Source organism: Drosophila subpulchrella, chromosome X (genome assembly GCF_014743375.2).
Source record: "Drosophila subpulchrella strain 33 F10 #4 breed RU33 chromosome X, RU_Dsub_v1.1 Primary Assembly, whole genome shotgun sequence".
NCBI lineage: Eukaryota > Metazoa > Arthropoda > Insecta > Diptera > Drosophilidae > Drosophila > Drosophila subpulchrella.
The window spans coordinates 8370741-8390260 of NC_050613.1; the positions used below are offsets into that span (position 1 = coordinate 8370741).

The 19520-nt window shown below is 39.3% G+C and overlaps 3 protein-coding genes and 1 non-coding gene across 4 annotated transcripts; 1 reads left to right on the forward strand and 3 right to left on the reverse strand.

The window, feature by feature from the left end:
* Positions 1-9348: 9348 nt before the first annotated feature.
* LOC119557866 lies at positions 9349-9753 on the reverse strand. Its single transcript, XM_037870865.1, has one exon. The coding sequence runs from the start codon at positions 9692-9694 to the stop codon at positions 9431-9433; it is 264 nt and encodes an 87-aa protein (XP_037726793.1). The 5' UTR covers positions 9695-9753; the 3' UTR covers positions 9349-9430.
* A 3701-nt stretch (positions 9754-13454) lies between these two features.
* Trnar-ucg lies at positions 13455-13527 on the reverse strand. The gene has a single exon. It is a non-coding gene; the product is annotated as a tRNA-Arg (tRNA).
* Positions 13528-14398: 871 nt separating this feature from the next.
* On the forward strand, positions 14399-15617 carry LOC119556888. The gene has a single exon (XM_037869366.1). The coding sequence runs from the start codon at positions 14583-14585 to the stop codon at positions 15600-15602; it is 1020 nt and encodes a 339-aa protein (XP_037725294.1). The 5' UTR covers positions 14399-14582; the 3' UTR covers positions 15603-15617.
* A 1332-nt stretch (positions 15618-16949) lies between these two features.
* On the reverse strand, positions 16950-19384 carry LOC119557615 (glycosylphosphatidylinositol anchor attachment 1 protein). Its single transcript, XM_037870423.1, has 3 exons — positions 19207-19384; positions 17456-19140; positions 16950-17306 (listed from the first exon to the last, which is right to left on the reverse strand). The coding sequence occupies exons 1-3, from the start codon at positions 19382-19384 to the stop codon at positions 17145-17147; spliced, it is 2025 nt and encodes a 674-aa protein (XP_037726351.1). The 3' UTR covers positions 16950-17144.
* Between the last annotated feature and the right edge of the window lie 136 nt (positions 19385-19520).

Sequence of the window (19520 nt, forward strand, 5' to 3'; positions counted from 1 at the left end):
CTTCTGTTCCATATCTCTTCGGATCCCAGCGCCTAACGCCCACCCACTTTGCACTCAAAAGAATGCAATTGTAAGAATATTGAAAAGAATAAGCTATCTTGATTTAAACACTTTATTTAAGCCATGGGGAACATAATTTTTTCATTGGAAAAACTTAAAATGAACTTTAACTTTTCGATTTAATTGCCATTGCTTGAAAATTGTTTACTATTTTTTTTTAGTGTACCGTCCGCTGACAGCCGGAAACGAGTGGCGGGTTGGAAATGGGGGGCAGTGTGACAGGAAAACGGAATTGAAAATGAAACCACGCACGCAGCAAAACACATTGTACTCTGTACTTGGCTAGTCCTTGCACTTGTCTTCCACTGTCTGCCGGTTGTCTCCTGCCAGCCACCCCCATCCCCCCCCCCCTCCCATTATTTCCACAAATTTTCCCACACCGAAAGAAAAATCGTGGACCTTAAAGAAAATATGTAAAATAACTGAGTCTTAATTTCAGTTACAATTTAATTAATTCAAAATAAAATAAAAACAAATACGCCAAAACCTTAAGTATTTACTATTTTTATCGACAAAATTGAAGTCAACCTACAATTCCCAAGGGGAAAAAAATTCCAAATTAATGTAGCTTCATTTAACTTACAATTAATTTTAATCAGAGTAAAATAAAAACATACATGCCAGAACTCTGTATATTTACCATTGTTTTGAACATTAGTTTATATATATTTTCTACTAACCACAATTACTTTATTAAAGTTTTTATTAAATTCAGTAAAAGAAAAAAAAAAAAAAAAATACACTTAAACCAATAATACACAGAGAAAACTATCAAAGAACATTGTTCTTGAATTGAGAACATTGTTCTTGAATGTACTTAATGTACAATATACTTAAATACCGCCAATTGAACTTGATTCGAGCAAAATAAAAACATTTTCAACTTAAAAATGTCGCTCTACTTTAAAGAACATTTTCAACACAGGTGAGAACGTCAGAATTTTCTCTGTGTAGAAGTATGCTAATAGCCTGTTTAATAAGCCAACATATCTTAAATAAATAACAAAATAATAATTTATTTACTTAACATTAGATATTAAATATATTTTTAGTGCATAGTTTTTGTATTTTCCATTTGCACTTTTAAAAATAATTTAGTTAAAAATAATTTATTTATTTATTAATTGTTAAAATATATTTTTAGTGCATATCTTTTCCATTTTCCCTTTAAATATTAATACCAATTTATTTATTCAATATGTGTTTTTTTTAGTGCATCGTTTTTTGCCTTTCCCCCTGCTCTACTTTCAGCACCTCTTTCTTAGTTTCCCGAGCGTTGCCTATTGCAACCATTACTCAAGCGGCAGCAATGGGTGGCCACAGCCTCCTCCGATTTTCCGCAGACCACCCTACCCCCCCCCCTCGGTTTTCCCTACCCCCTGCTCCATTTTCCAGCTGCCCACCAACCAGAAGCAACCCCTCAATGGCAGTGTGCATGCAAACACGTTTCTGATTAGGAATCAACAAAACCGACAACAGCAGCCGGAAAAGGACCTGTTCCTTGGTCCACCAGATAGCAGATGGGAAATGTAAGGAAATAAAAACGAGGGAATAAATAGCTGGGAAAAGGGGACGTGGTCATAATGACAATGCCACAGAACAAAATTTCAAGAATTCTCTGCAAATGCTGTCCATGCCAACATAAATAATAATATTTTCCTAGGGCAAGCCCTTAATATTGGTTTATTTCAGGAGTTAAAAGGAATGCTTTTATATAAGTATATGTATATTTAAACGTGAGATTTTCAATTTCCAGCATTTATTTTCTAGCACTTAATGTTCTTGCATTTTGCCCAAATAAGTATGATATGATTTTTGTACACTTTCCATTTTATATTTTCAATAGCCATTCTTGAAGAATTAGCTTTATGCGACTACCTATAGTTTAAGATATTTCTATCTTTTTTTCATCTTGCCTTTCAAGGGGACTTTCCTCATTTCTCATTTCCTTTGCCTGATTTTCCCATTTCAACGCACCTTTATTTTGACACGCACCTTGTTTACGAGGCCATTTCAATAGACCTTCTAGAAATCAAGACAAGGGGTGTGGATGTTTTGTGGGATGGAGTAAATTTTGGCAACTTTTGGGCACTTTGGCAACTGCCGGGAATACTTTTGTCTCAGCTTCCCGAATTGTCTGCATTAACCAGGGCATCTTAAATTACCCCATTACCTGGGAAAAGCCCCAAACTCCACAACCATGAAACGCCCTTTCTAATTTCAACACCCCCTCCTAAAATTTCCATTTGCTTTTTCAATTTTCTCTCACGACTCGAAAACAATATGCCAAAAGTTATGCTCCTCGAAATTTCTAACACGATGTACCAGGGAACACCGCACTTTTGGGCCGACCTCCAAAACCGCCGCCCCTGACTTATGAGTTGTAGGGTTTTACCAAACCCCCTTCGTTATACACGAAATAAACGTGTTGAAATTTAACTGAAATTAATTTGCCAAAAATCAAGGCAAAAGTTTTGCAACATTTTTGCTCTCTGATTTACTTGACTCCACCATTCGGGATTCGGAGGAGAAGACCTCCCCATTTTCGTTGGAACCCTGGCAGGGTCATAAATTTCACCGGGATTTTGGCCAACAGCCGACCAAACGACCAAGAGCCCTTTTGTCAAGCCCAAAGTAATTCGAAGGCAAACAAGGCATCCCGAGTGTGGATGTCCTGTCCTGGGGAATACTGTATACTACAGGCCACAGGATACCGAATACAGGATACTGGCTGCAGGACACTGAGTTTTTGGGTGATGACCCCAAAATCAGATCGATTACACAGTTGGGAATTCGGCAAAGCAAAGGTTTTTCCGACTTTAAAGGGCCGAGTGGCCTTCAATATTCAACCAGAGTTCAAAGTGATTTATATTGTTGAATTACCCGAATGCAGTTTGCTCCATTAAATTCCAAGAAATGTCAACAATTTCAATTCAATTTACTTATTTATTGCTGTCTTTGAATTGGAAAAGTTTATTTATTTAAGACATTTCAATGACTTTTTAACTTTTCTATGAAATATAAGTGTTGGCCTTTTTTTATTGCTTAAATCTAAAATTTAACTATATTTTTACAACATAATTTAAGAATTTTTAAAATTATTAGACACTTTAAACTTTATTTATGTTATTAAATAATATGACTTATTAAGTTAAGAATGATTTTTTTATTTAAACTATGTATTCCATGATTTTATCTCATTAAGTTTGCCTCCTATAAAATAAATCCTTAAATATAAGTTTTCTAGAAGTGAAAAGGAAATTTCTAATATTTTTTACAAAACTTTTAATAAATGTTTTGGTTGATTGAAGTAGTTTACGTGATTTAATTTATAGATAAAAGTCATTATTAGGACTTAGACTTAGGAATGCTTGTTTATTATATGTTTTTCGAACTTTAATTTCAAATTATTATTTTAGTTAAACAATACAAATCAAAGTGAAGTGTTAACTATTCATACAAACCCTTTATTAATATTATTAAATATTAGGACTTATTAAGTTAAGAATGATTTTTTTTATTTAAACTATGTATTCCATGATTTTATCTCATTAAGTTTGCCTCTTATAAATTAAATCCTAAAATATAAAGTTTCTAGAAATGAAAGGGAAACTCCTAATATTTTTTTTACAAAACTTTTAATAAATGTTTTGGTTAATTGAAGTATTATACGTGATTTAATTTATAGCTAAAAGTTATTATAAAATTAGGAATGCTTGTTTTTCGAACTTTTATTTCAAATTATTATATAAGTTAAACAAAACAAATCAAAGTGAAGTGTTAAGTATTCATACAAACCCTTTAAGGGATGTTTGGAAATATTAGGCGAGATAGAACTTAATTTCCTGGGATTTATTCAACTGTTTTTCATATTCACCCGCCATTGCTTCTAGAGTGATTTTCTGTGCACTTTCCGACCCTCTCGGGCCCGTCCAACCATCACTAATTCCTCGCCATGCAGTTCGATCCGCATCCGCATCCGTATATCAGTATCGGCATCCTTTTCGCCGATTTCCCAGGGAAATGCAGATGGAAATGGGGTATAGAGTCTCACTTGGCAATTAGTTTAGTGGCTGCCAGCCCGCAGAGAAAACACAAAATTAGTGGCAGACTATAACCAGCGGAGAACCCCCCTCCCATTGGCATGGACGTAGTACGAACCCGTATCCGTATCCGTCCGGATTGCAGTACATTTTTGCGAGGCAGAGTGTGCGAAAAGTAATTTGCATATGTATTGCCATGGCATTTGCATTTATGCATGTCGACATCACCCGCTACAAAGTCCCCCCCTTGGCCCGCTTGCGACCCCTGTGGAAAGCGCCCACGCCCCTGTGTTTTTGCATTTGCACATTTGCGGTCATGTTTATGCGCGCCAGTTAATCGATTATGCACGGGCTGAGTGAGCAGCGCCGGAAATGTGCAAATGCTGCACTTCCGCTCTTGCCGCTGGCATTCCCCCAAAAAGCCCCTCTGCAAAAGAAGGGGGGCCCACGCCCCTGGCCGCGTCCTTGCCTGCACTTTTTCATTTGACATCCTTTGTGTCGCAGCGAGGTGTGAAAACGGAAATCATTATCGCGTTGCTGTCAAGGACCTTTTCATCCCGGGTTACTTGCCATTCTATTACCCCTTTGATTGCCCCAATAACATTTATGTGTTTAGAGTTTTTACGGCTCTCTGCATTATAATTTTTTCTTAATTTTCAACGTTTTTTTTTCTACCAGCCTCAAAAAGCTTTACGTTTGCTGCATATTTATAATGCATTATACATTGTATTTCTTTTAATACCCATTTTTTTATAAGTTTTAATAGGTAATTCCATTTTCGTTTTCCATTTCCCACCATTACATTTATTTTTGCGGTTATTTATTCAAACATTTATCTGCCCGAGGGCAGAATGTCCATATCACGCATTTCTATAAATAAATACAGCAAATTTGTGCATTTAGCCAATGCGGGTTTGGTGGTACAAACTAATCCCACATTGTAAATAGACAAAATTCAGCATTAAATTATTCAAATATGATGCTTGTGTTGATGGCATTTTTTTCTAATGTCTACTTAATGGCAAAGTTTCAGTTTTGATGGAATTATCAATTAAAATTGAGCATTTATCAATATAAATATAGTTAAAACTTGTTAATTACCCAAAAATAAAGCAAAAGAAGTTTAAGCCATGGAGTAAGCTTATTGGGTGTTCAAAAAAAGTATGGGAATAAAAAACAAAATCAATATGCGATTGCTTCGTGGCCCAAAAACCATCGATCTCGGCCCCCCTTTCGATTTATTTTCCCAGCCCAATTGGCGATGCTAATCGATGTGCATTTGTGGCTTACATCACTAATCCGCCCACTTCGATTTCGAGGCGGGGGCGTGGCATAATCACTGGCCATTTATCAAGCATGCACTTGCACGATGTGTGTGGACCAGGACCAAGCACAAGGAACAAGCTGAAAGATACAAAGATACGGGGCTATGGGGATGGCGAAAGGACATGGCCGAAAAGAAGCGGCTGCTGCAAGGAGTCACATGGACTGAAAGGCAAGAAGAAAGGATGGCACCACCGCGTCTGAGAAATGGCCTGTTTGGATCTGGGCAACAAAGTTAATTGAGCAAGCCGGCTGGCGAGGGAGCAGTCCGCATTTCAAATCCAATTTGTCTGCAAATACACAAATGATGGTCCTGGTCTGGTCTGGTCTGGTCTGGCCTGGTCGGCCCAACTCCAGCTTGGCTCCTTTGAAGGCCCGGAGTGGCCACAACCGGAACATCCGGCGGAGAAACAGCAGAAGCCGGAACATCCAAGGCAGCATCATTCATCTGCCAGGACCCAAAAAACGATGCATACCGTGAAAGGAGCACCAACGGCAGACATAGAATCACAAGAAGCCTAGCCCCCCCCCCCCCCCCCCCCCCCAGGGGCGGAAGGAGCAGGGGGGGGGGGGCGTGGCTATCTGGCCGGCACTATCACCAGCATCAACAACAACAAACACTTGGCCAACGTTAGCAGCAACAACACCAACAAAAACAGCCAACGTATTCGGATCCCAACGGGCGGCCAATTTCCCTCTCGACCAGGACATCTCCTCTTTGCTTTGTGAATATTTCAGAAATTCCTCTAGCCAAGGCGGTACACTCAAAGAAATAAGGGGGTAAGTGTTGGGAAACTGTTGTATATTTATTTATTTTGAATAGTTCTTGAAACAACAAATCTTGTTTTATTTCAAATTTATGAACTCATTTTAAACATATATCTTTTTCATATTCTATTATAAAAAGCAATCTTGTTTTTAAAATTTTTTACTTTAATTGTATATTCTATAACTTTTAACATTAATTATAAAAACTATTCGTTTTTACTTTAGTTATACTGTTACTATTTTGTTTAATTCAAAAAGAAAATATAAAATCTTAAATACCCTATTATAGTACAAAAACTTTAACTTTTAACTTTAAAAAACAATAAATAAAAGATATTTATTAAGAAAACAAAATTTGTCTCTACTTAAAATTTAAAAAACAGTTTTCACTAGTGTTTCAAAATCACTTTTAAATATAATTTGTAGGTGCCTAAAAGAATGCAACAAAATATTTTAAGCCAATAAATTCACTGCATACTCTTAGACACTTAAAAACACATTCAAAGGTGATTTCAAAAACCTAGTGATGTGTGTAATAGTAATTTTAAATTTTAAATTATTAAAAAAGTTTACAAATTTGTAAGCTTTCTAAATTGTAAAAAAATGAATAATAATATTATTATTATTATTATTTTTCCGGCCGTGCAGCAACAGCAGGCGATGGAACTTCAGTTGAATCCAAAACCGGGTGTCCTGTCTTGGCAGCAGCTGTTAAATCAACAAATTTTTTAGGCCAACAAGAAAGGAGGCGCAGTTGCATTTTCGTTTTGGGCCCAGGACCATCTTTCCAGAAGGGAAAATAATACCCTTTCTCCGCCTAAGTGGGCGCATAATGCGAGGATGGAACAGTGTGAGAGCAAGGGTATACAAATAATGGATGGCTTGCAGTCGGGGGCAGTCCGAGATGCATCTGACAGCATTATGGGTAAATTTGTTTGCCTTGTAAGCATATCCTTGGCGCACATCCGGCTGGGGATATGTCTACCATCTGCCTAACAAGCCAACAACAGTTTAGTTTGCCCCATTTCCGTGTCCGTCGTTTTTGTCTGCCATCTGGTTGAGGTCCTTAGTCAGGCAGTCCTGGAGGCCTGGCCTCCTGGCATCCTGGAGTCCTTCTCCTCCACGTCCTGGGCAACATGATCTGCTTCCAACTTAATCTGCATATGCGACCAAACATCTGGACGACGGACACTGCCAACATAAATTGCCGGAGAGCGAGTCCGAAATCTGGACAGCCTCCTGTTTTAACTCGGCCCGAAATCAATTCACTTGGAAGCAGAAGGCAGACATTCTCAGGCATATCTATAAGATATCACAGTTCAAAGGAATGTGTAACAACTATGGTTAACCGCAAAGCAAACTAAACAGCGTTGTGTAGATTAAATATGATAAATTCGTATACAATCTGTGGTGTCATAGAAATCTATGAGGGTTTTAAGGCCAGTTGGTTTTAAAATCAAACAAAAAAAGCCGTCGCTATCACAGAAATCACTTTTAAATGCCATTCTAGGTGTTTACTTTAAAATATATTGTTGCATACTTTTAGATACATCGAATATATTTTATTCGCTGCATACTCTTATGCAATCAAAAGTGATTTCAGGACCCTAGACATCATTGTACTTCTAAATTTACGATATAGTGTTGCATACTTTCAGATACCACGGCTGTCCTTTATTTACTGCATGCTTTTATGCGCCTATAATCACATTTTAAAGTGATTTCAAAACCCCTAATTTCATTGAACTCCTAAATTTAATATATATTGTTGCATACTTTTAGACACCACGACTATCTGTAATTCACTGCATACTTTTATACACCCAAATTGACATTAAAAAGCCCCAGAAATCATTCTACTTCTGAATATAAAATATATTGTTGCATACTTTTAGACACCACGACTATTTGTTATTGACTGCAAACTTTTATACACCCAAATTGACATTAAAAAGTGATTTCCAAGCCCTGGAATTCATTGTACTTCAGAATATAACATATATTGTTGCATACTTTTAGACGCCACGAATATATTGTATTTGCTGCATACTTTTATACACCTAAAATGGCACTTAAAAATTAGTAAAAGTTTTGTTTGTGTTCCAGAGTAAATTTTGTTCTGATTTTAGAAAGGTTTTTGTCAAAGGCTACTAATTGGACAGTTTCTGTGTGTGGATAAATTTGGCTTAATAAGATTTATTCGACCACCCTGATTAAGTTCGCTATAATTTAATTTAGTGTAGCTTATCGTGTCCACAACTCACTGACTTCACTCCGCAAAACTTGGCCAACTCAAACGCCACTTTTACATGTGGATACATATAGATTGCACAACTTGAACTCTTATGGGTTCGTGTCGTGTTGCGTTATCAATTATCAATCAATTCCCCCAACTCCTTTTTATGTCCCTTCAACACATGCTTGCTGTCACTTGCCCTTTTTGGCGTAAATCGAAAACGTTTCCCACTCGGATCGTAAAATCCGGTCATAAACCGGGCAGCATATCAAGTGCGTTTCCGTCGGTCTCCTTTGCTGATGACTCATCAATAAAGCAAATAAAACAAGCGGAGGAGATGTTATTTCTCAGGTCGAAGGTGCCCCTTTGAAAGTGCGGGAATATTCGCTGAATCAGCAGGCCTTATATGTCTGGAAATTCTTTGAAAAACCCAAGTCTTGAGGTTTATTTTGGTTTGTTTATATCATAACTTTTGTGAAACATTTTTCTAAATATTTTCATTAATTAAAAAAATCATACCAAATCCATAGTTCATCCATTTAAATTTGTACTACTATGATTTTTATCCATTGCGATTCTTATAAGTCTTAAATATTAAAACATTTTAAATATTAAATTTAACAATTATTGTAAATTATTTAATTTTAAACTTGTATTTGTATATAAAATATTCTTTTATGAGTGTGTACATTTATAATAGTAAATACAAATAAAATCGTATCTAAAATTGTACACCATAATTCAAATATTTTCATATTAAGTCATGCCTTTTAAATGTTTTATTATATTTATACATATATTTAATAGATTTAATCTTTTATTATAGATATTTTAATCGAATATTCTAGTACCCTTTCTTTGAACTAAAGTCTTTAAAGTACTATATATTTAATTACAATTATTAAGTGTAAATTTTAAGTAATGAATATATATAATATATTTATAATATAATATAAAAATAAACAAATATTTATCTCTATTTATAAGAACTATGTATTTGTTATATGGACCGTCTCCTTTTTGCATTTGCATTTGGATCCGCGGGGGGAAATCCATTGGTGAACTCGCACCGCGGATGCTTTCCCAATCGAAAGATCATGCACAGTCGGCCCTTCCCTCGGTGAATTTTCCTGGCCATTTCCATGCGATTTTCCTGAAAGGGGCTTTTTTCGCCTCCACCTGTTGCTGCTATTTCCGCTGGCAGGATTTTCTCGACGCTCTCCAGATCGCCTAACATTTTGGGACTGCGCGAAAATGTACTCATTGTATTTTGGGTATGACTGAAAATTTTCAGCTGCGCTTCGATATTTTTAAATCGTATTCCTTTGACATTTTTTGACAGGAAATTCGCAGTGATATTGTGCTTTGCATTTGAGGTAAAATCCGACACGCCTGCTGCGAGTAACGCCCATTAATTCATCCAGGAGGATGACATTGTACAGATGCCTCATAGCGCCGTGTATGCTTATCCCCAAACTTTGTCACAGTTAAATGACAATAAATGTCACACAAAACGCCATAAGCACTCGCACACATGACATGCACCAGTCCATACATATAGAACACATATATTATATGGGAACGTGTATATACAAACACTGATAGGAGACGACAAGGACATAAAAGGCAAAAGTTGTGTTCGCCAGCGACAGCAGCGCATAAAAGTTTTCCTTTTCCCGGCTTTCCCTACCTTTTTGGCCAGGCCAACATGGACCACTTTTTGCTGCTTGTCTTTTTCTTTCAATACTCTTAGAAAAGGTATAACCAAAGGGGAAAATAATAACATATAATATAATATCTATATATATTTTTTTAATATTCTGAAAATTTTTTAATTTTTATGTTAGAATATATACCATATTTGTATCTGCAACACAATAAATGTAGTATTTTTTGGAAGGGTACTTTATGCATTTCAGTTGCTTAGTTTTTGGTTCCTTGTTTTCATTTTACTTTATTTTATTTTAATCTTTTATTTTTGTACATACTTAAGCCTGTGACGGAGGCACGTCATAACTTGGCCGTAAAACAGCTGACATTTTGGGGCAGAAAAGAGGAATTGTTATGGCACCTCTCCTCTGCATCTAGCCCTCTCTTTCTTCCCCCGATATGCCCTCTCTTTCTTCCCCTGACATGCTTTCTCTTTTTTTCTCCACCAGCCAGTTGTTTTAGTGGCTTAATGTGCTAAACAACTGCTCAGCAAGGACAAAGGGAAAGGAATTGAATTCCGGCTGAATTTAAGGACTAAGAAAAGACACTCACCCGGTTCCTACATCTCTCTCTTTCACTCCGTATCGCCCCCTCTCTTTCCTTTTCTGATAATGTATGTCTGTGTGTGGGTGGGAGCACGTCGGGGGTTGCCTGTAATAAAAAAACATCATGCGGGTAGCTGTTGCTTTGTACTATCTCTCTACCTTCCAGTGCAACCCGCACAAACACATCCACAGATTGGTACAGTGAAGCCCCATTTAAATCGACAAGTTACTATCTACCAGGTGGCCAAATCGATTCATGGAGTTTCTTGGTTTTTATTGAAAATCTATTATTGCGCTGAGCTTTCATTAATGCATATATATTATTCGTGAACCAATACGAAAAACTATAATCTATAAAACTATATATAACTATTAACTATATTTAAAAAATATTTCTTCGCTGAGCTGACTTAATAACGGTAAAAAGCTTAGTAAATTTTGAAGATACAGACAGGGGATATTTAAATTTTATTCTTTAGCAGAACTCCCTGGATTGCATATGTTTATATATGTACATCCGTGACCCAATAAAAAAGTTATAATTATGTTATATACACTTATAAAAATTACGTAGTAAGTCCAAAGACTTCATATTTAATCAATCAATTTAAAATATTTTTTGATAATTTACTATTACGCGAATTCTTTAGCAACTTCTTCGGTATGGAAAATTTAAATAATATTTTCTTCATAAACATAAGTTACAACATTGAAAAAATGTATCTGTATCTTCCTTGCTAAAACTTAACTACTCATTTTAAGAAATCATATTCAATCATAATCAATCAATTTAAAATATTTTTTGATCATTTATTATTACGCGAATTCTTTAGCAACTTCTTCGGTATGGCAAATTAACATAATATTTTCTTTATAAACATAAGATACAACATTTGAAAGGTATCTGTATATCTATTCCGAAAATCCGTCTTATGGTGCATTGACTGTATATCCCACATGTAGTATCTGGCCTTTCCCGCTCAATTTGGCAAATTCCCTTATGCACTCCACTCATTTCTAGTTTGCCTACTCTCCAGCCTCGTTTGTCATTTATCCAACGGCCTCCGCCTTTCTTTGCTTTCTTTGCTTTCTCCGCCCTTACCCCCATCCCGATTTGTTTTTCTGGATAAGGCTTTGTTTTCCCTTTTCAGAGGGCTCCTAGGATCCTGGGCTCTGATTGTTTGTAAATAAAATCGCAAGTTTTATTGTCGCTGGGCAAACTTTGATTAAGGACAGCGTCAAAGCATCGAAAAAGTCTAAGTGGAAGCAAGCCGAAATTAAATTTCAAGACAGCCGATCAGGACCACAAAAAATCCCAACGACTAGTTGAAAAACTTTGGAGCGCCACGAAAATCTGCACACACGAAAAACATATCAGCGGGCAGAAAGAAGAAAAACAAAGGCCAAATTCGACAAAACTTTACAAATTGAGAGAAATTGGCAGTTTTGACGGCATTTTTATTCGCATGCAATATTATTTCGTTATTTGTTCACTTCTATGGCAGTCGTGTCCTTCGTTTTGTCAGCATCTGCACTGGGAAAAAATGCTGTACTTTTTTATTGAATTATAAAAAAAAATTACAAAATGTAACAAAAAACTTGGACTACATTTTTTTAAAAGCCCTTCAGTTTTTTAAGGTCATGAAACTTTTTAAAAAATACATCTCTGCGATCAAAAAACCACTTGAGAATTATAAGGCACATGGACTACATTTTTTTAAAAAGCCCTTCAGTTTTTTAAGGTCATGAAACTTTTTAAAAAATACATCTCTGCGGCCAAAAAACCACTTGAGAATTATAAGGCACATGGACTATATTTTTTTAAAAAGCCCTTCAGTTTTTTAAGGTCATGAAACTTTTTAAAAAATACATCTCTGCGACCAAAAAACCACTTGAGAATTATAAGGCACATGGGACATATTTCAAAACGGTATGCGGTTCAGAAATTGTCATTACAAAATGTTACAAAAAACTTGGACTACATTTTTTTGAAAAGCCTCCCAGTTTTTTTAAGTTATGAAACTTATTAAAAAAAATCATATCTGCGTCCAAAAAACCACTTGAAAATTATAAGGCACATGGGGACATATTTCTAAACGATATGCAACTCAGAAATTGTCATCTTTCGTAAAAAAAATAAAACATTTATTTGAATACATAATTGTAAACTAAATATAATAAGGAATATAGTAATATATATTTTTTCCTTAGAAAGTACCCATTAAACCCCTGGGTGTATATCGTGTATATTCTTCTGGATGTTTGTTTTGTACCCGCTTTTTCTATGCGTTTGTTTTCCATTTCACCTGCGCAGTTTTTTGGTTCTCATCGTTGGCATTGCCAAAAATGGAGTGCAACGTGACTCCGCGACGGGGGATTTTGAGGGGTAGATGTGTGTGAGGGGTATGTGAGTGGGTGGGTGTACCAATCCCCGCTTTGCATTGTTTCGACAGGGCGGACAACACACAAATAACTGTCAAAGTTTCAATTCTTTTTGGAAGTAAAGCCAGGCTACAAAAAAAAAGAATAACCTAGTCCAAAGCAAACAAAGGCAGAACAATGGTCGAACAAATTGAAAGCTCTCGATTGGTATTCCTCTATTCCGAACTTGTTTTCCCACTTTTCACTTTTCATTAAAACGAGCAATACGAAAGAAAGAATTCATTTTAAGTCGCTTTCTAACTGGAACAATGCCATAAGTTCTTATATTTTTGTGTATCAGAAGGTTTACAAAATTAAGACACAGTCCATTTAAAAAAAAATTCTTATTGACCATGACGGGACTCGAACCCGCAACCTCCGGATTCGAAGTCCGACGCCATATCCGTTAGGCTACACGGCCAGTTGAATTCACCCCATACTTACACTTTACATTTACATTTATAGGGATCAACCTGTCATTATATTGTTCCTTAAGTTCCTTGTAACCAGGAGAAAACTGCCGATGATGATTGAAAGTTCTGTTTACTGACACCTTAATATGTAGTATATACCCCGTAAATCCCCATTTCTCATTATTCCCATCCCTTTCGCTGCCACGGAATATGCAACTCCTCTGGCTCCTCGAACAATTTTAATTATTTCCATGGGCGGCGGTGGGATTCAGTCGGAGGGGGGTGCATTCCCAACCGCAGCCAGTGTGTTGGCTTTAACGGGGAATTAAGTCGGGCAACAGGAAGTCAGCAAGCACAATAATTAAGATGAGCGCTGGAGGGGCAATTATGTGACATCAACTTGCCAATTTAAACCCCCCCAACATCGGTTTCCCGGCACTCTATCTTATCCTGCAGCCTCGCAAATTGTGAGCACCAATGGATAATGCGACAGGGTTCAGCTACAGTGGTCCTAAATGGGTTCATATAATAAGAAAAAGTACGAATCTTTAAATAAAATAAAAATATATTTATTAAACAATTTAGGTATACCTAAGAACAATATATCATTTAACCGATCCTAAATATATTATATATAATAATACATATCATCTTGTGCTGATTTCTATTGTAATACATAATAATTATAATAATACATTTAAAGATCTTTGATTTTAACAAGAAATATACAAATAAAATAACATAAGAAGACAAAAAGTGTTCCTAACTAGGGATGGAGTCTGAAGAGCCTTAAAACCATATTTTTCCCAGTCTTGGGTAAGTTTTTTATGATACATTGTTTAAGATCCAGTAGGCTCTTTCAAATCTGGCAGCACTTCATCCCAACTCTAGAACCTGGGGCACACACGAATCGTTTGCTCAACCATCCGGTCAGGAATTGAATCTAAATCTAAAATCACATACCAAACAGACCTGAAATAACTATACAGAACCGAGAGTAGGGTCCTCAAGAGCAAACCTATATCATTTTCTAACCAAAATTTTTCACGCAACCGCGATTACGATGAGCACTGAACCGAATGGAGGTGTTAATGAGGAGGAGACGGTGCAAAATGTGAATGCCAAGCGATTGGCTTTGGATCGGGCTCTGACTAATGTGGTGAGTCTGGCCCGCCGTCTGAATTTCACCAGCACTGAGGGCTATGGATGTCTTGAAGAACCCTTGGAGATGGCAGTACCAAAAGATTTTAAGCAAATAGAAGACACCGCAAGCTCTTCACCCGTGAAGACGGGCTCTGGCAAACTCTGTCCAAAGCGTAAGCCGTATACTCCAGTGCGTTCCATGCCCAAGGGATCCAAACTCCTCAAGACGGAAACCATACCGCGAACACCGCGTGGCGTCCAGTGTTTGACCGCTCATCTGCCGGTGCCACCACCACCACCGCCGCCCTCACCTCGCTGCCCACAGGCCCGGGAACTTTGTTTGGCCCTGGAGAGGTCCGACAATCTGAAGATCCAGTTCGGCAAGACCGACGAGATTTTGGATCAATTGCTATTCGATGCCAAGGCCATCGATCGCCAGGTGGCCATCCAGTGCCAAATGCAAAGGGATGCGGAGTTGATCCGCAGCCTGGAGGTGGAGTACAGTGGGCGATCCATCAGATACCTTATAGAGGCCATTCAGGCGGACTGCGAGAGCCAGCATGTCCAGGAGCTTCGGAAACGATGTCTGGATACCCTGAAACGCCACGAGGAACGGGAAATGCAGCTGGAATCCGAAGAAGAAGATCCAGATCAGGAACAGGATCAGGATCCAGAGCAGGATCAGGATCCAGAGCAGGATCAGGATTCAGAGCAGGATCAGGATCAGAACGAGGGCACCGGCATCGGCAAGGGCACTCAAACCGATTTTTATCAATATCAGAATGAGATTGAATCAACACTGATTGAGCTGGAGCCTTCAATGGATTCGCAGGACCACGAAGCTTTTCATGCAGGAAGGTTCGGAGCAGGCGATGGTCACCAAGACCAGAAGAAAATCCAAAAAAAAATCCAGGATGAAGACATCTTTCCAATTGGATAGCATTTCAATAAAGATATGATATGTATTATGTACATCCTTGGTGTTATTAATAGCGTAGAAAGTCAAACATGAAAAAGATCAAAAAAGAATAGATTTTGAAAGAAATTGCATACCGAGCTATAAAAGAAAAAATCTATTGAAAAAATGTACCTTACATCGTTACAATTTTATAAACATTCAAGAGAACTTAAAAATCCAAATGAATATTGGAAACTTTGATTAAATGTTATGTTAATATTATCGTATTAACTCTAAATGCACTTTTTAGAAGTTGAGGGCGTTTTGACACTTTTAAAAGTGTTATAACACACACGAGCCCAATGTAACTTTTTGAGTGGGTGTTATAACACTCTGAAATTCCAGAAGTCGGAAAATCAAAAGAGAAATATTTGAAAACAAATTGCTCTTCAAATAGTTATAGAACTCTACATAAGCTCTAAATGTTGTGAAGTGAATTAAATAATCTCTATATTGATTATTACCTCTGAAACTAGTTCCTGAAACAACACATCTTATGTATACAAATATTTAAAGGCTTGATTAAATAAAATATTTACAAAATAATTAGATGGTACATGTTGTAAAGTAGATTTTCCTTACTGAACCCCTCTTGTAAATCCGTTTTAGTTAAATTAAACTAAAAGTTTTGGTATAGATTACTATAATAAATAAAATATAAATACTAGCTATATTGAATGATGCCTTTTGGAATACAACCACCACTGTGCCGGGACAACTTTGTGCCTGCTTTGAAAATGTGTGTGGGGAAAGTTTTCTTGTTAAGTTGCAGATTGAATGGCGCCGGTAAACACGGTGCGGCAAGTGCAGGGCTCACTGCTCCCAGTTAGCAATCACCAGTTCCCCAGTTCTCCCAGTGTTCAGCCGAGCTCCGCAGCTGCGAGGACACCATGCATCCGAGCCCCTGATTGAGCCAAAGCCTGGCTCATAACTAATTGCCAGCGCCGACGACGGAGACGACGAAGCCGGCAGCGGTGCAAAGTTTAAATTAAGTTGCGTGTCATAGTCGAAAAGTTTTCCACTTATTCAAAGAGGCACGTGCTCCACTGAGCACCACTCCTCGGAAAAACTCCTGTCCTCCACTAGCCAACAACACCAAGAACGTCGGGGGATTGACAAAAGAAATAATAACTCCTGGCTGGCAAATATGCATTACTCTTTTACGTGCAAACAAAGTGGCAAAAATAAAGTAGGATCTATGGATAGAACAATAGTCTTGGTAAAATAAATCATTGAAAACAATTAAGTAATTGTTTAGTGAGAAAAGTACATCGGTGTCCGATTCTCAATACAAATAATCTTCTTAGATAGTTTAGAATACATAAAATATCGAAGTAATAAATAGGCTTCATTTATTTAGACATTTAATCAAATGCATAACATTTAAATGGAATTTTCTCAGAATGTGCAATCTCTTACCGCCATCGCACACATTTGTTGGGTTTATCACACAATTTATCTTAGTTGATATATGTAGACATTCAATGAGTTACATTAGAACGGAAATCCGGGCAGTTCTGCTCCTCAATTCGTTTTCTCCTTTGGCTGCGGCGACGTGGATGGCGACTCATCAAAGTCCAGGTAATCGGCGTAGTCTCGTCGCTTGGACAGCGCCAAGGTCCAGCAGATGATCCACAGGGGCAGGAATATCGTGCAGATGACAAAGTACAGCCAGTTGCCATAGATCTACGAAAGAAAGAATACATATTCAGTATACATTGCACATGACGGGCATTCCTTTAAACAATTTTAAGTTAAAAATAAACTTACTAACTAAAATAAACTAAACAGTTGAAAATTGGATAGAAATCCGAAAATTAATCTTATAAACTCACCACGGAATCGATGAGCCCGTAGGCCGAGGCATCCATGGCCGCGGTGGCCGCCCTTAGCATGATCTTCTGGAGCGGTAGCTCCGGGAACTGGTAGAATGTCATGGCCAGCACGATCACGTAGATAATCATCATGGGATTCATGATCAGCGTGGCCAGGCGGATCGAGTTCCTCAGCGTGCTGCGCGTGTTCTCCTCCTTGGTCTCCAGCGAGATGACCAGCGGCACTGTCAGCACCGCCGCAAAGAATCCAAGGGCAAAGTTGAGCAGTCCGATGACGATCAAAGCGCAGCCATAGATCAGCAGGAAGGCAACGTGCAGCAGCTCCAAACCGCCGGGCGGCAAAACCACCACAAAGGGCAGAATGAAACCGATTAGGGACAGGAAACTCAGCACCGAGGTGGTCAGCGGTGCGGCGCCCATGGGAATCTCCAGGAAATACTGCTGCAGGGGCAGCACATTGCATAGGAAACCAATCAACAGGGTGGCGGTGAGGTAGATCAACACCGAGCCATACGGCAGCTCGAATTTATCCAATTCGGAGTCCACCTCCAGTTCCGCCTGCTGATCCTGCTCCTGCTCCCCGACAAAACCAGCCACCGCTTCCAGTTCAGCATTGGTCACCGGCAGCCTGGACCACGTAAGATAAGCCTTGACAAAGGCGCAGGCCACCAGCGCCACCAAAGCGGGCATATAGTCCCCGATGGATATGTAACGATCATTGTTCACGAGCACGTAGAAGAAGAAGCTCTGATGGAAACGCTCCAGCAGATTATTCAGACTCCGGGCTATTCCCTCAACGGCTTTCAGCAAGGGCACCGCCGCCGATCCGGGATTGCCCTTCAGCGTGGCATGGGTGGCCCTTCGATTGGCAGCTATGGTCAGGGAATCAATACGATAGCGATGGAACAGCCCGTGATTTCCATTGGGCACACCTGACGACTGGCTGGCCAGCATGGTCAGCATCTGGCGAAGATTCTGCTCGAAGGCGGACTGACTATGGCGACGCTTTTTGCGCGGCGCTTGCTTGTAGCCAGAGGCGATGCCCTCGCGGGCCATAATCCTCTGGACGAGATTGAACATATCCAGATTGGGCAACTTGCCATTCAGACCCTCAATGCGCACATCCACATGATCGATCTCCAGATCTTGGACCTCAATATTCAGGGCAGCCTGTAGCGAGCCAGCGCGAGCGGGCAAATTGCCGGGACGCAGATAGGCCTTGCTCACATCCACATCCCGATCGCCATCGTGATAGGCCTCCAGCCAGGCCTGCATGCCCAGCTGCTCCTGTTCGGTGACCAAAAAGATCAGATCCTTGGCCCAGTAGTTTTTGCGCCGGGCGAAATCGGCGAATGCCAGCAGGAGCGGCACGCTGGCCGAGATGTCCGCGTGCACGGAGCTGGCGGCGCGGTAGGGTGCGGCGAAAACGATACCCTCCGTGGAGGCAATCCTCGGCGCCCTTAGTATGCCATAGATATTCTTGCCGTGATACTCCTTGCCGCCGCCAAAGGGATAGCGCAGCGTGTAGTTGTGGGTATGCGTCTCCAGGCCGAACTCGTTCATCTTGGCCGCAATCCAGGCGTGCGGCGTGGTGGACAGGTGATCCGTGCGCTCGCGCTGCAGCTCCTCCAGCAGCTGAATGGCCAGGCGATTGGCATCGACTCGGATCTCCGGATAAACTAGGCCTGTTGCGGGCAGAACAAAAGGGTTAGGGGTGGGGGGCTCCTTGGGCAGCGGGACATGTAACCCACCTGGGGACAGGGCATTCTCGGAGAGATACGTCCCGTGGTTGAACTCCGGCATCGCCAAACAGAAGAACCAGACCACACCCGCCACATAAAGGGTGTAGCACACTTTGCGGACATGACGCGCCAGTCCGTCCACCAGCTTGCTCTGCGTGGATATCGACGGATCGGACAGCAGGCCCATTTTCTATCCCGACTACGCTATATCCTGTATATATATCCCGAACGACAACAACACAAATCGGGCAGGCCCGGCGTCTATCGATGGGGGTGCTATCGATGACTGCTATCGATTGCTTTTGCCCGCTAGGGAGGAGACA

What these genes read in the sequence shown, in the direction of transcription:
- LOC119556888 (XM_037869366.1), top strand. Translation starts at nt 14,583, where the DNA reads ATGAGCACTGAACCGAATGGAGGTGTTAATGAGGAGGAGACGGTGCAA.
- LOC119557866 (XM_037870865.1), bottom strand. Translation starts at nt 9,694, where the DNA reads ATGAGTACATTTTCGCGCAGTCCCAAAATGTTAGGCGATCTGGAGAGC.
- LOC119557615 (XM_037870423.1), bottom strand. Translation starts at nt 19,384, where the DNA reads ATGGGCCTGCTGTCCGATCCGTCGATATCCACGCAGAGCAAGCTGGTG. An exon ending in CGAGAATGCCCTGTCCCCAG is followed by an intron (nt 19,141 to 19,206) that starts GTGGGTTACATG and finishes TGCCCGCAACAG; the next exon opens with GCCTAGTTTATCCGGAGATC. An exon ending in ACGGGCTCATCGATTCCGTG is followed by an intron (nt 17,307 to 17,455) that starts GTGAGTTTATAA and finishes TTTCTTTCGTAG; the next exon opens with ATCTATGGCAACTGGCTGTA.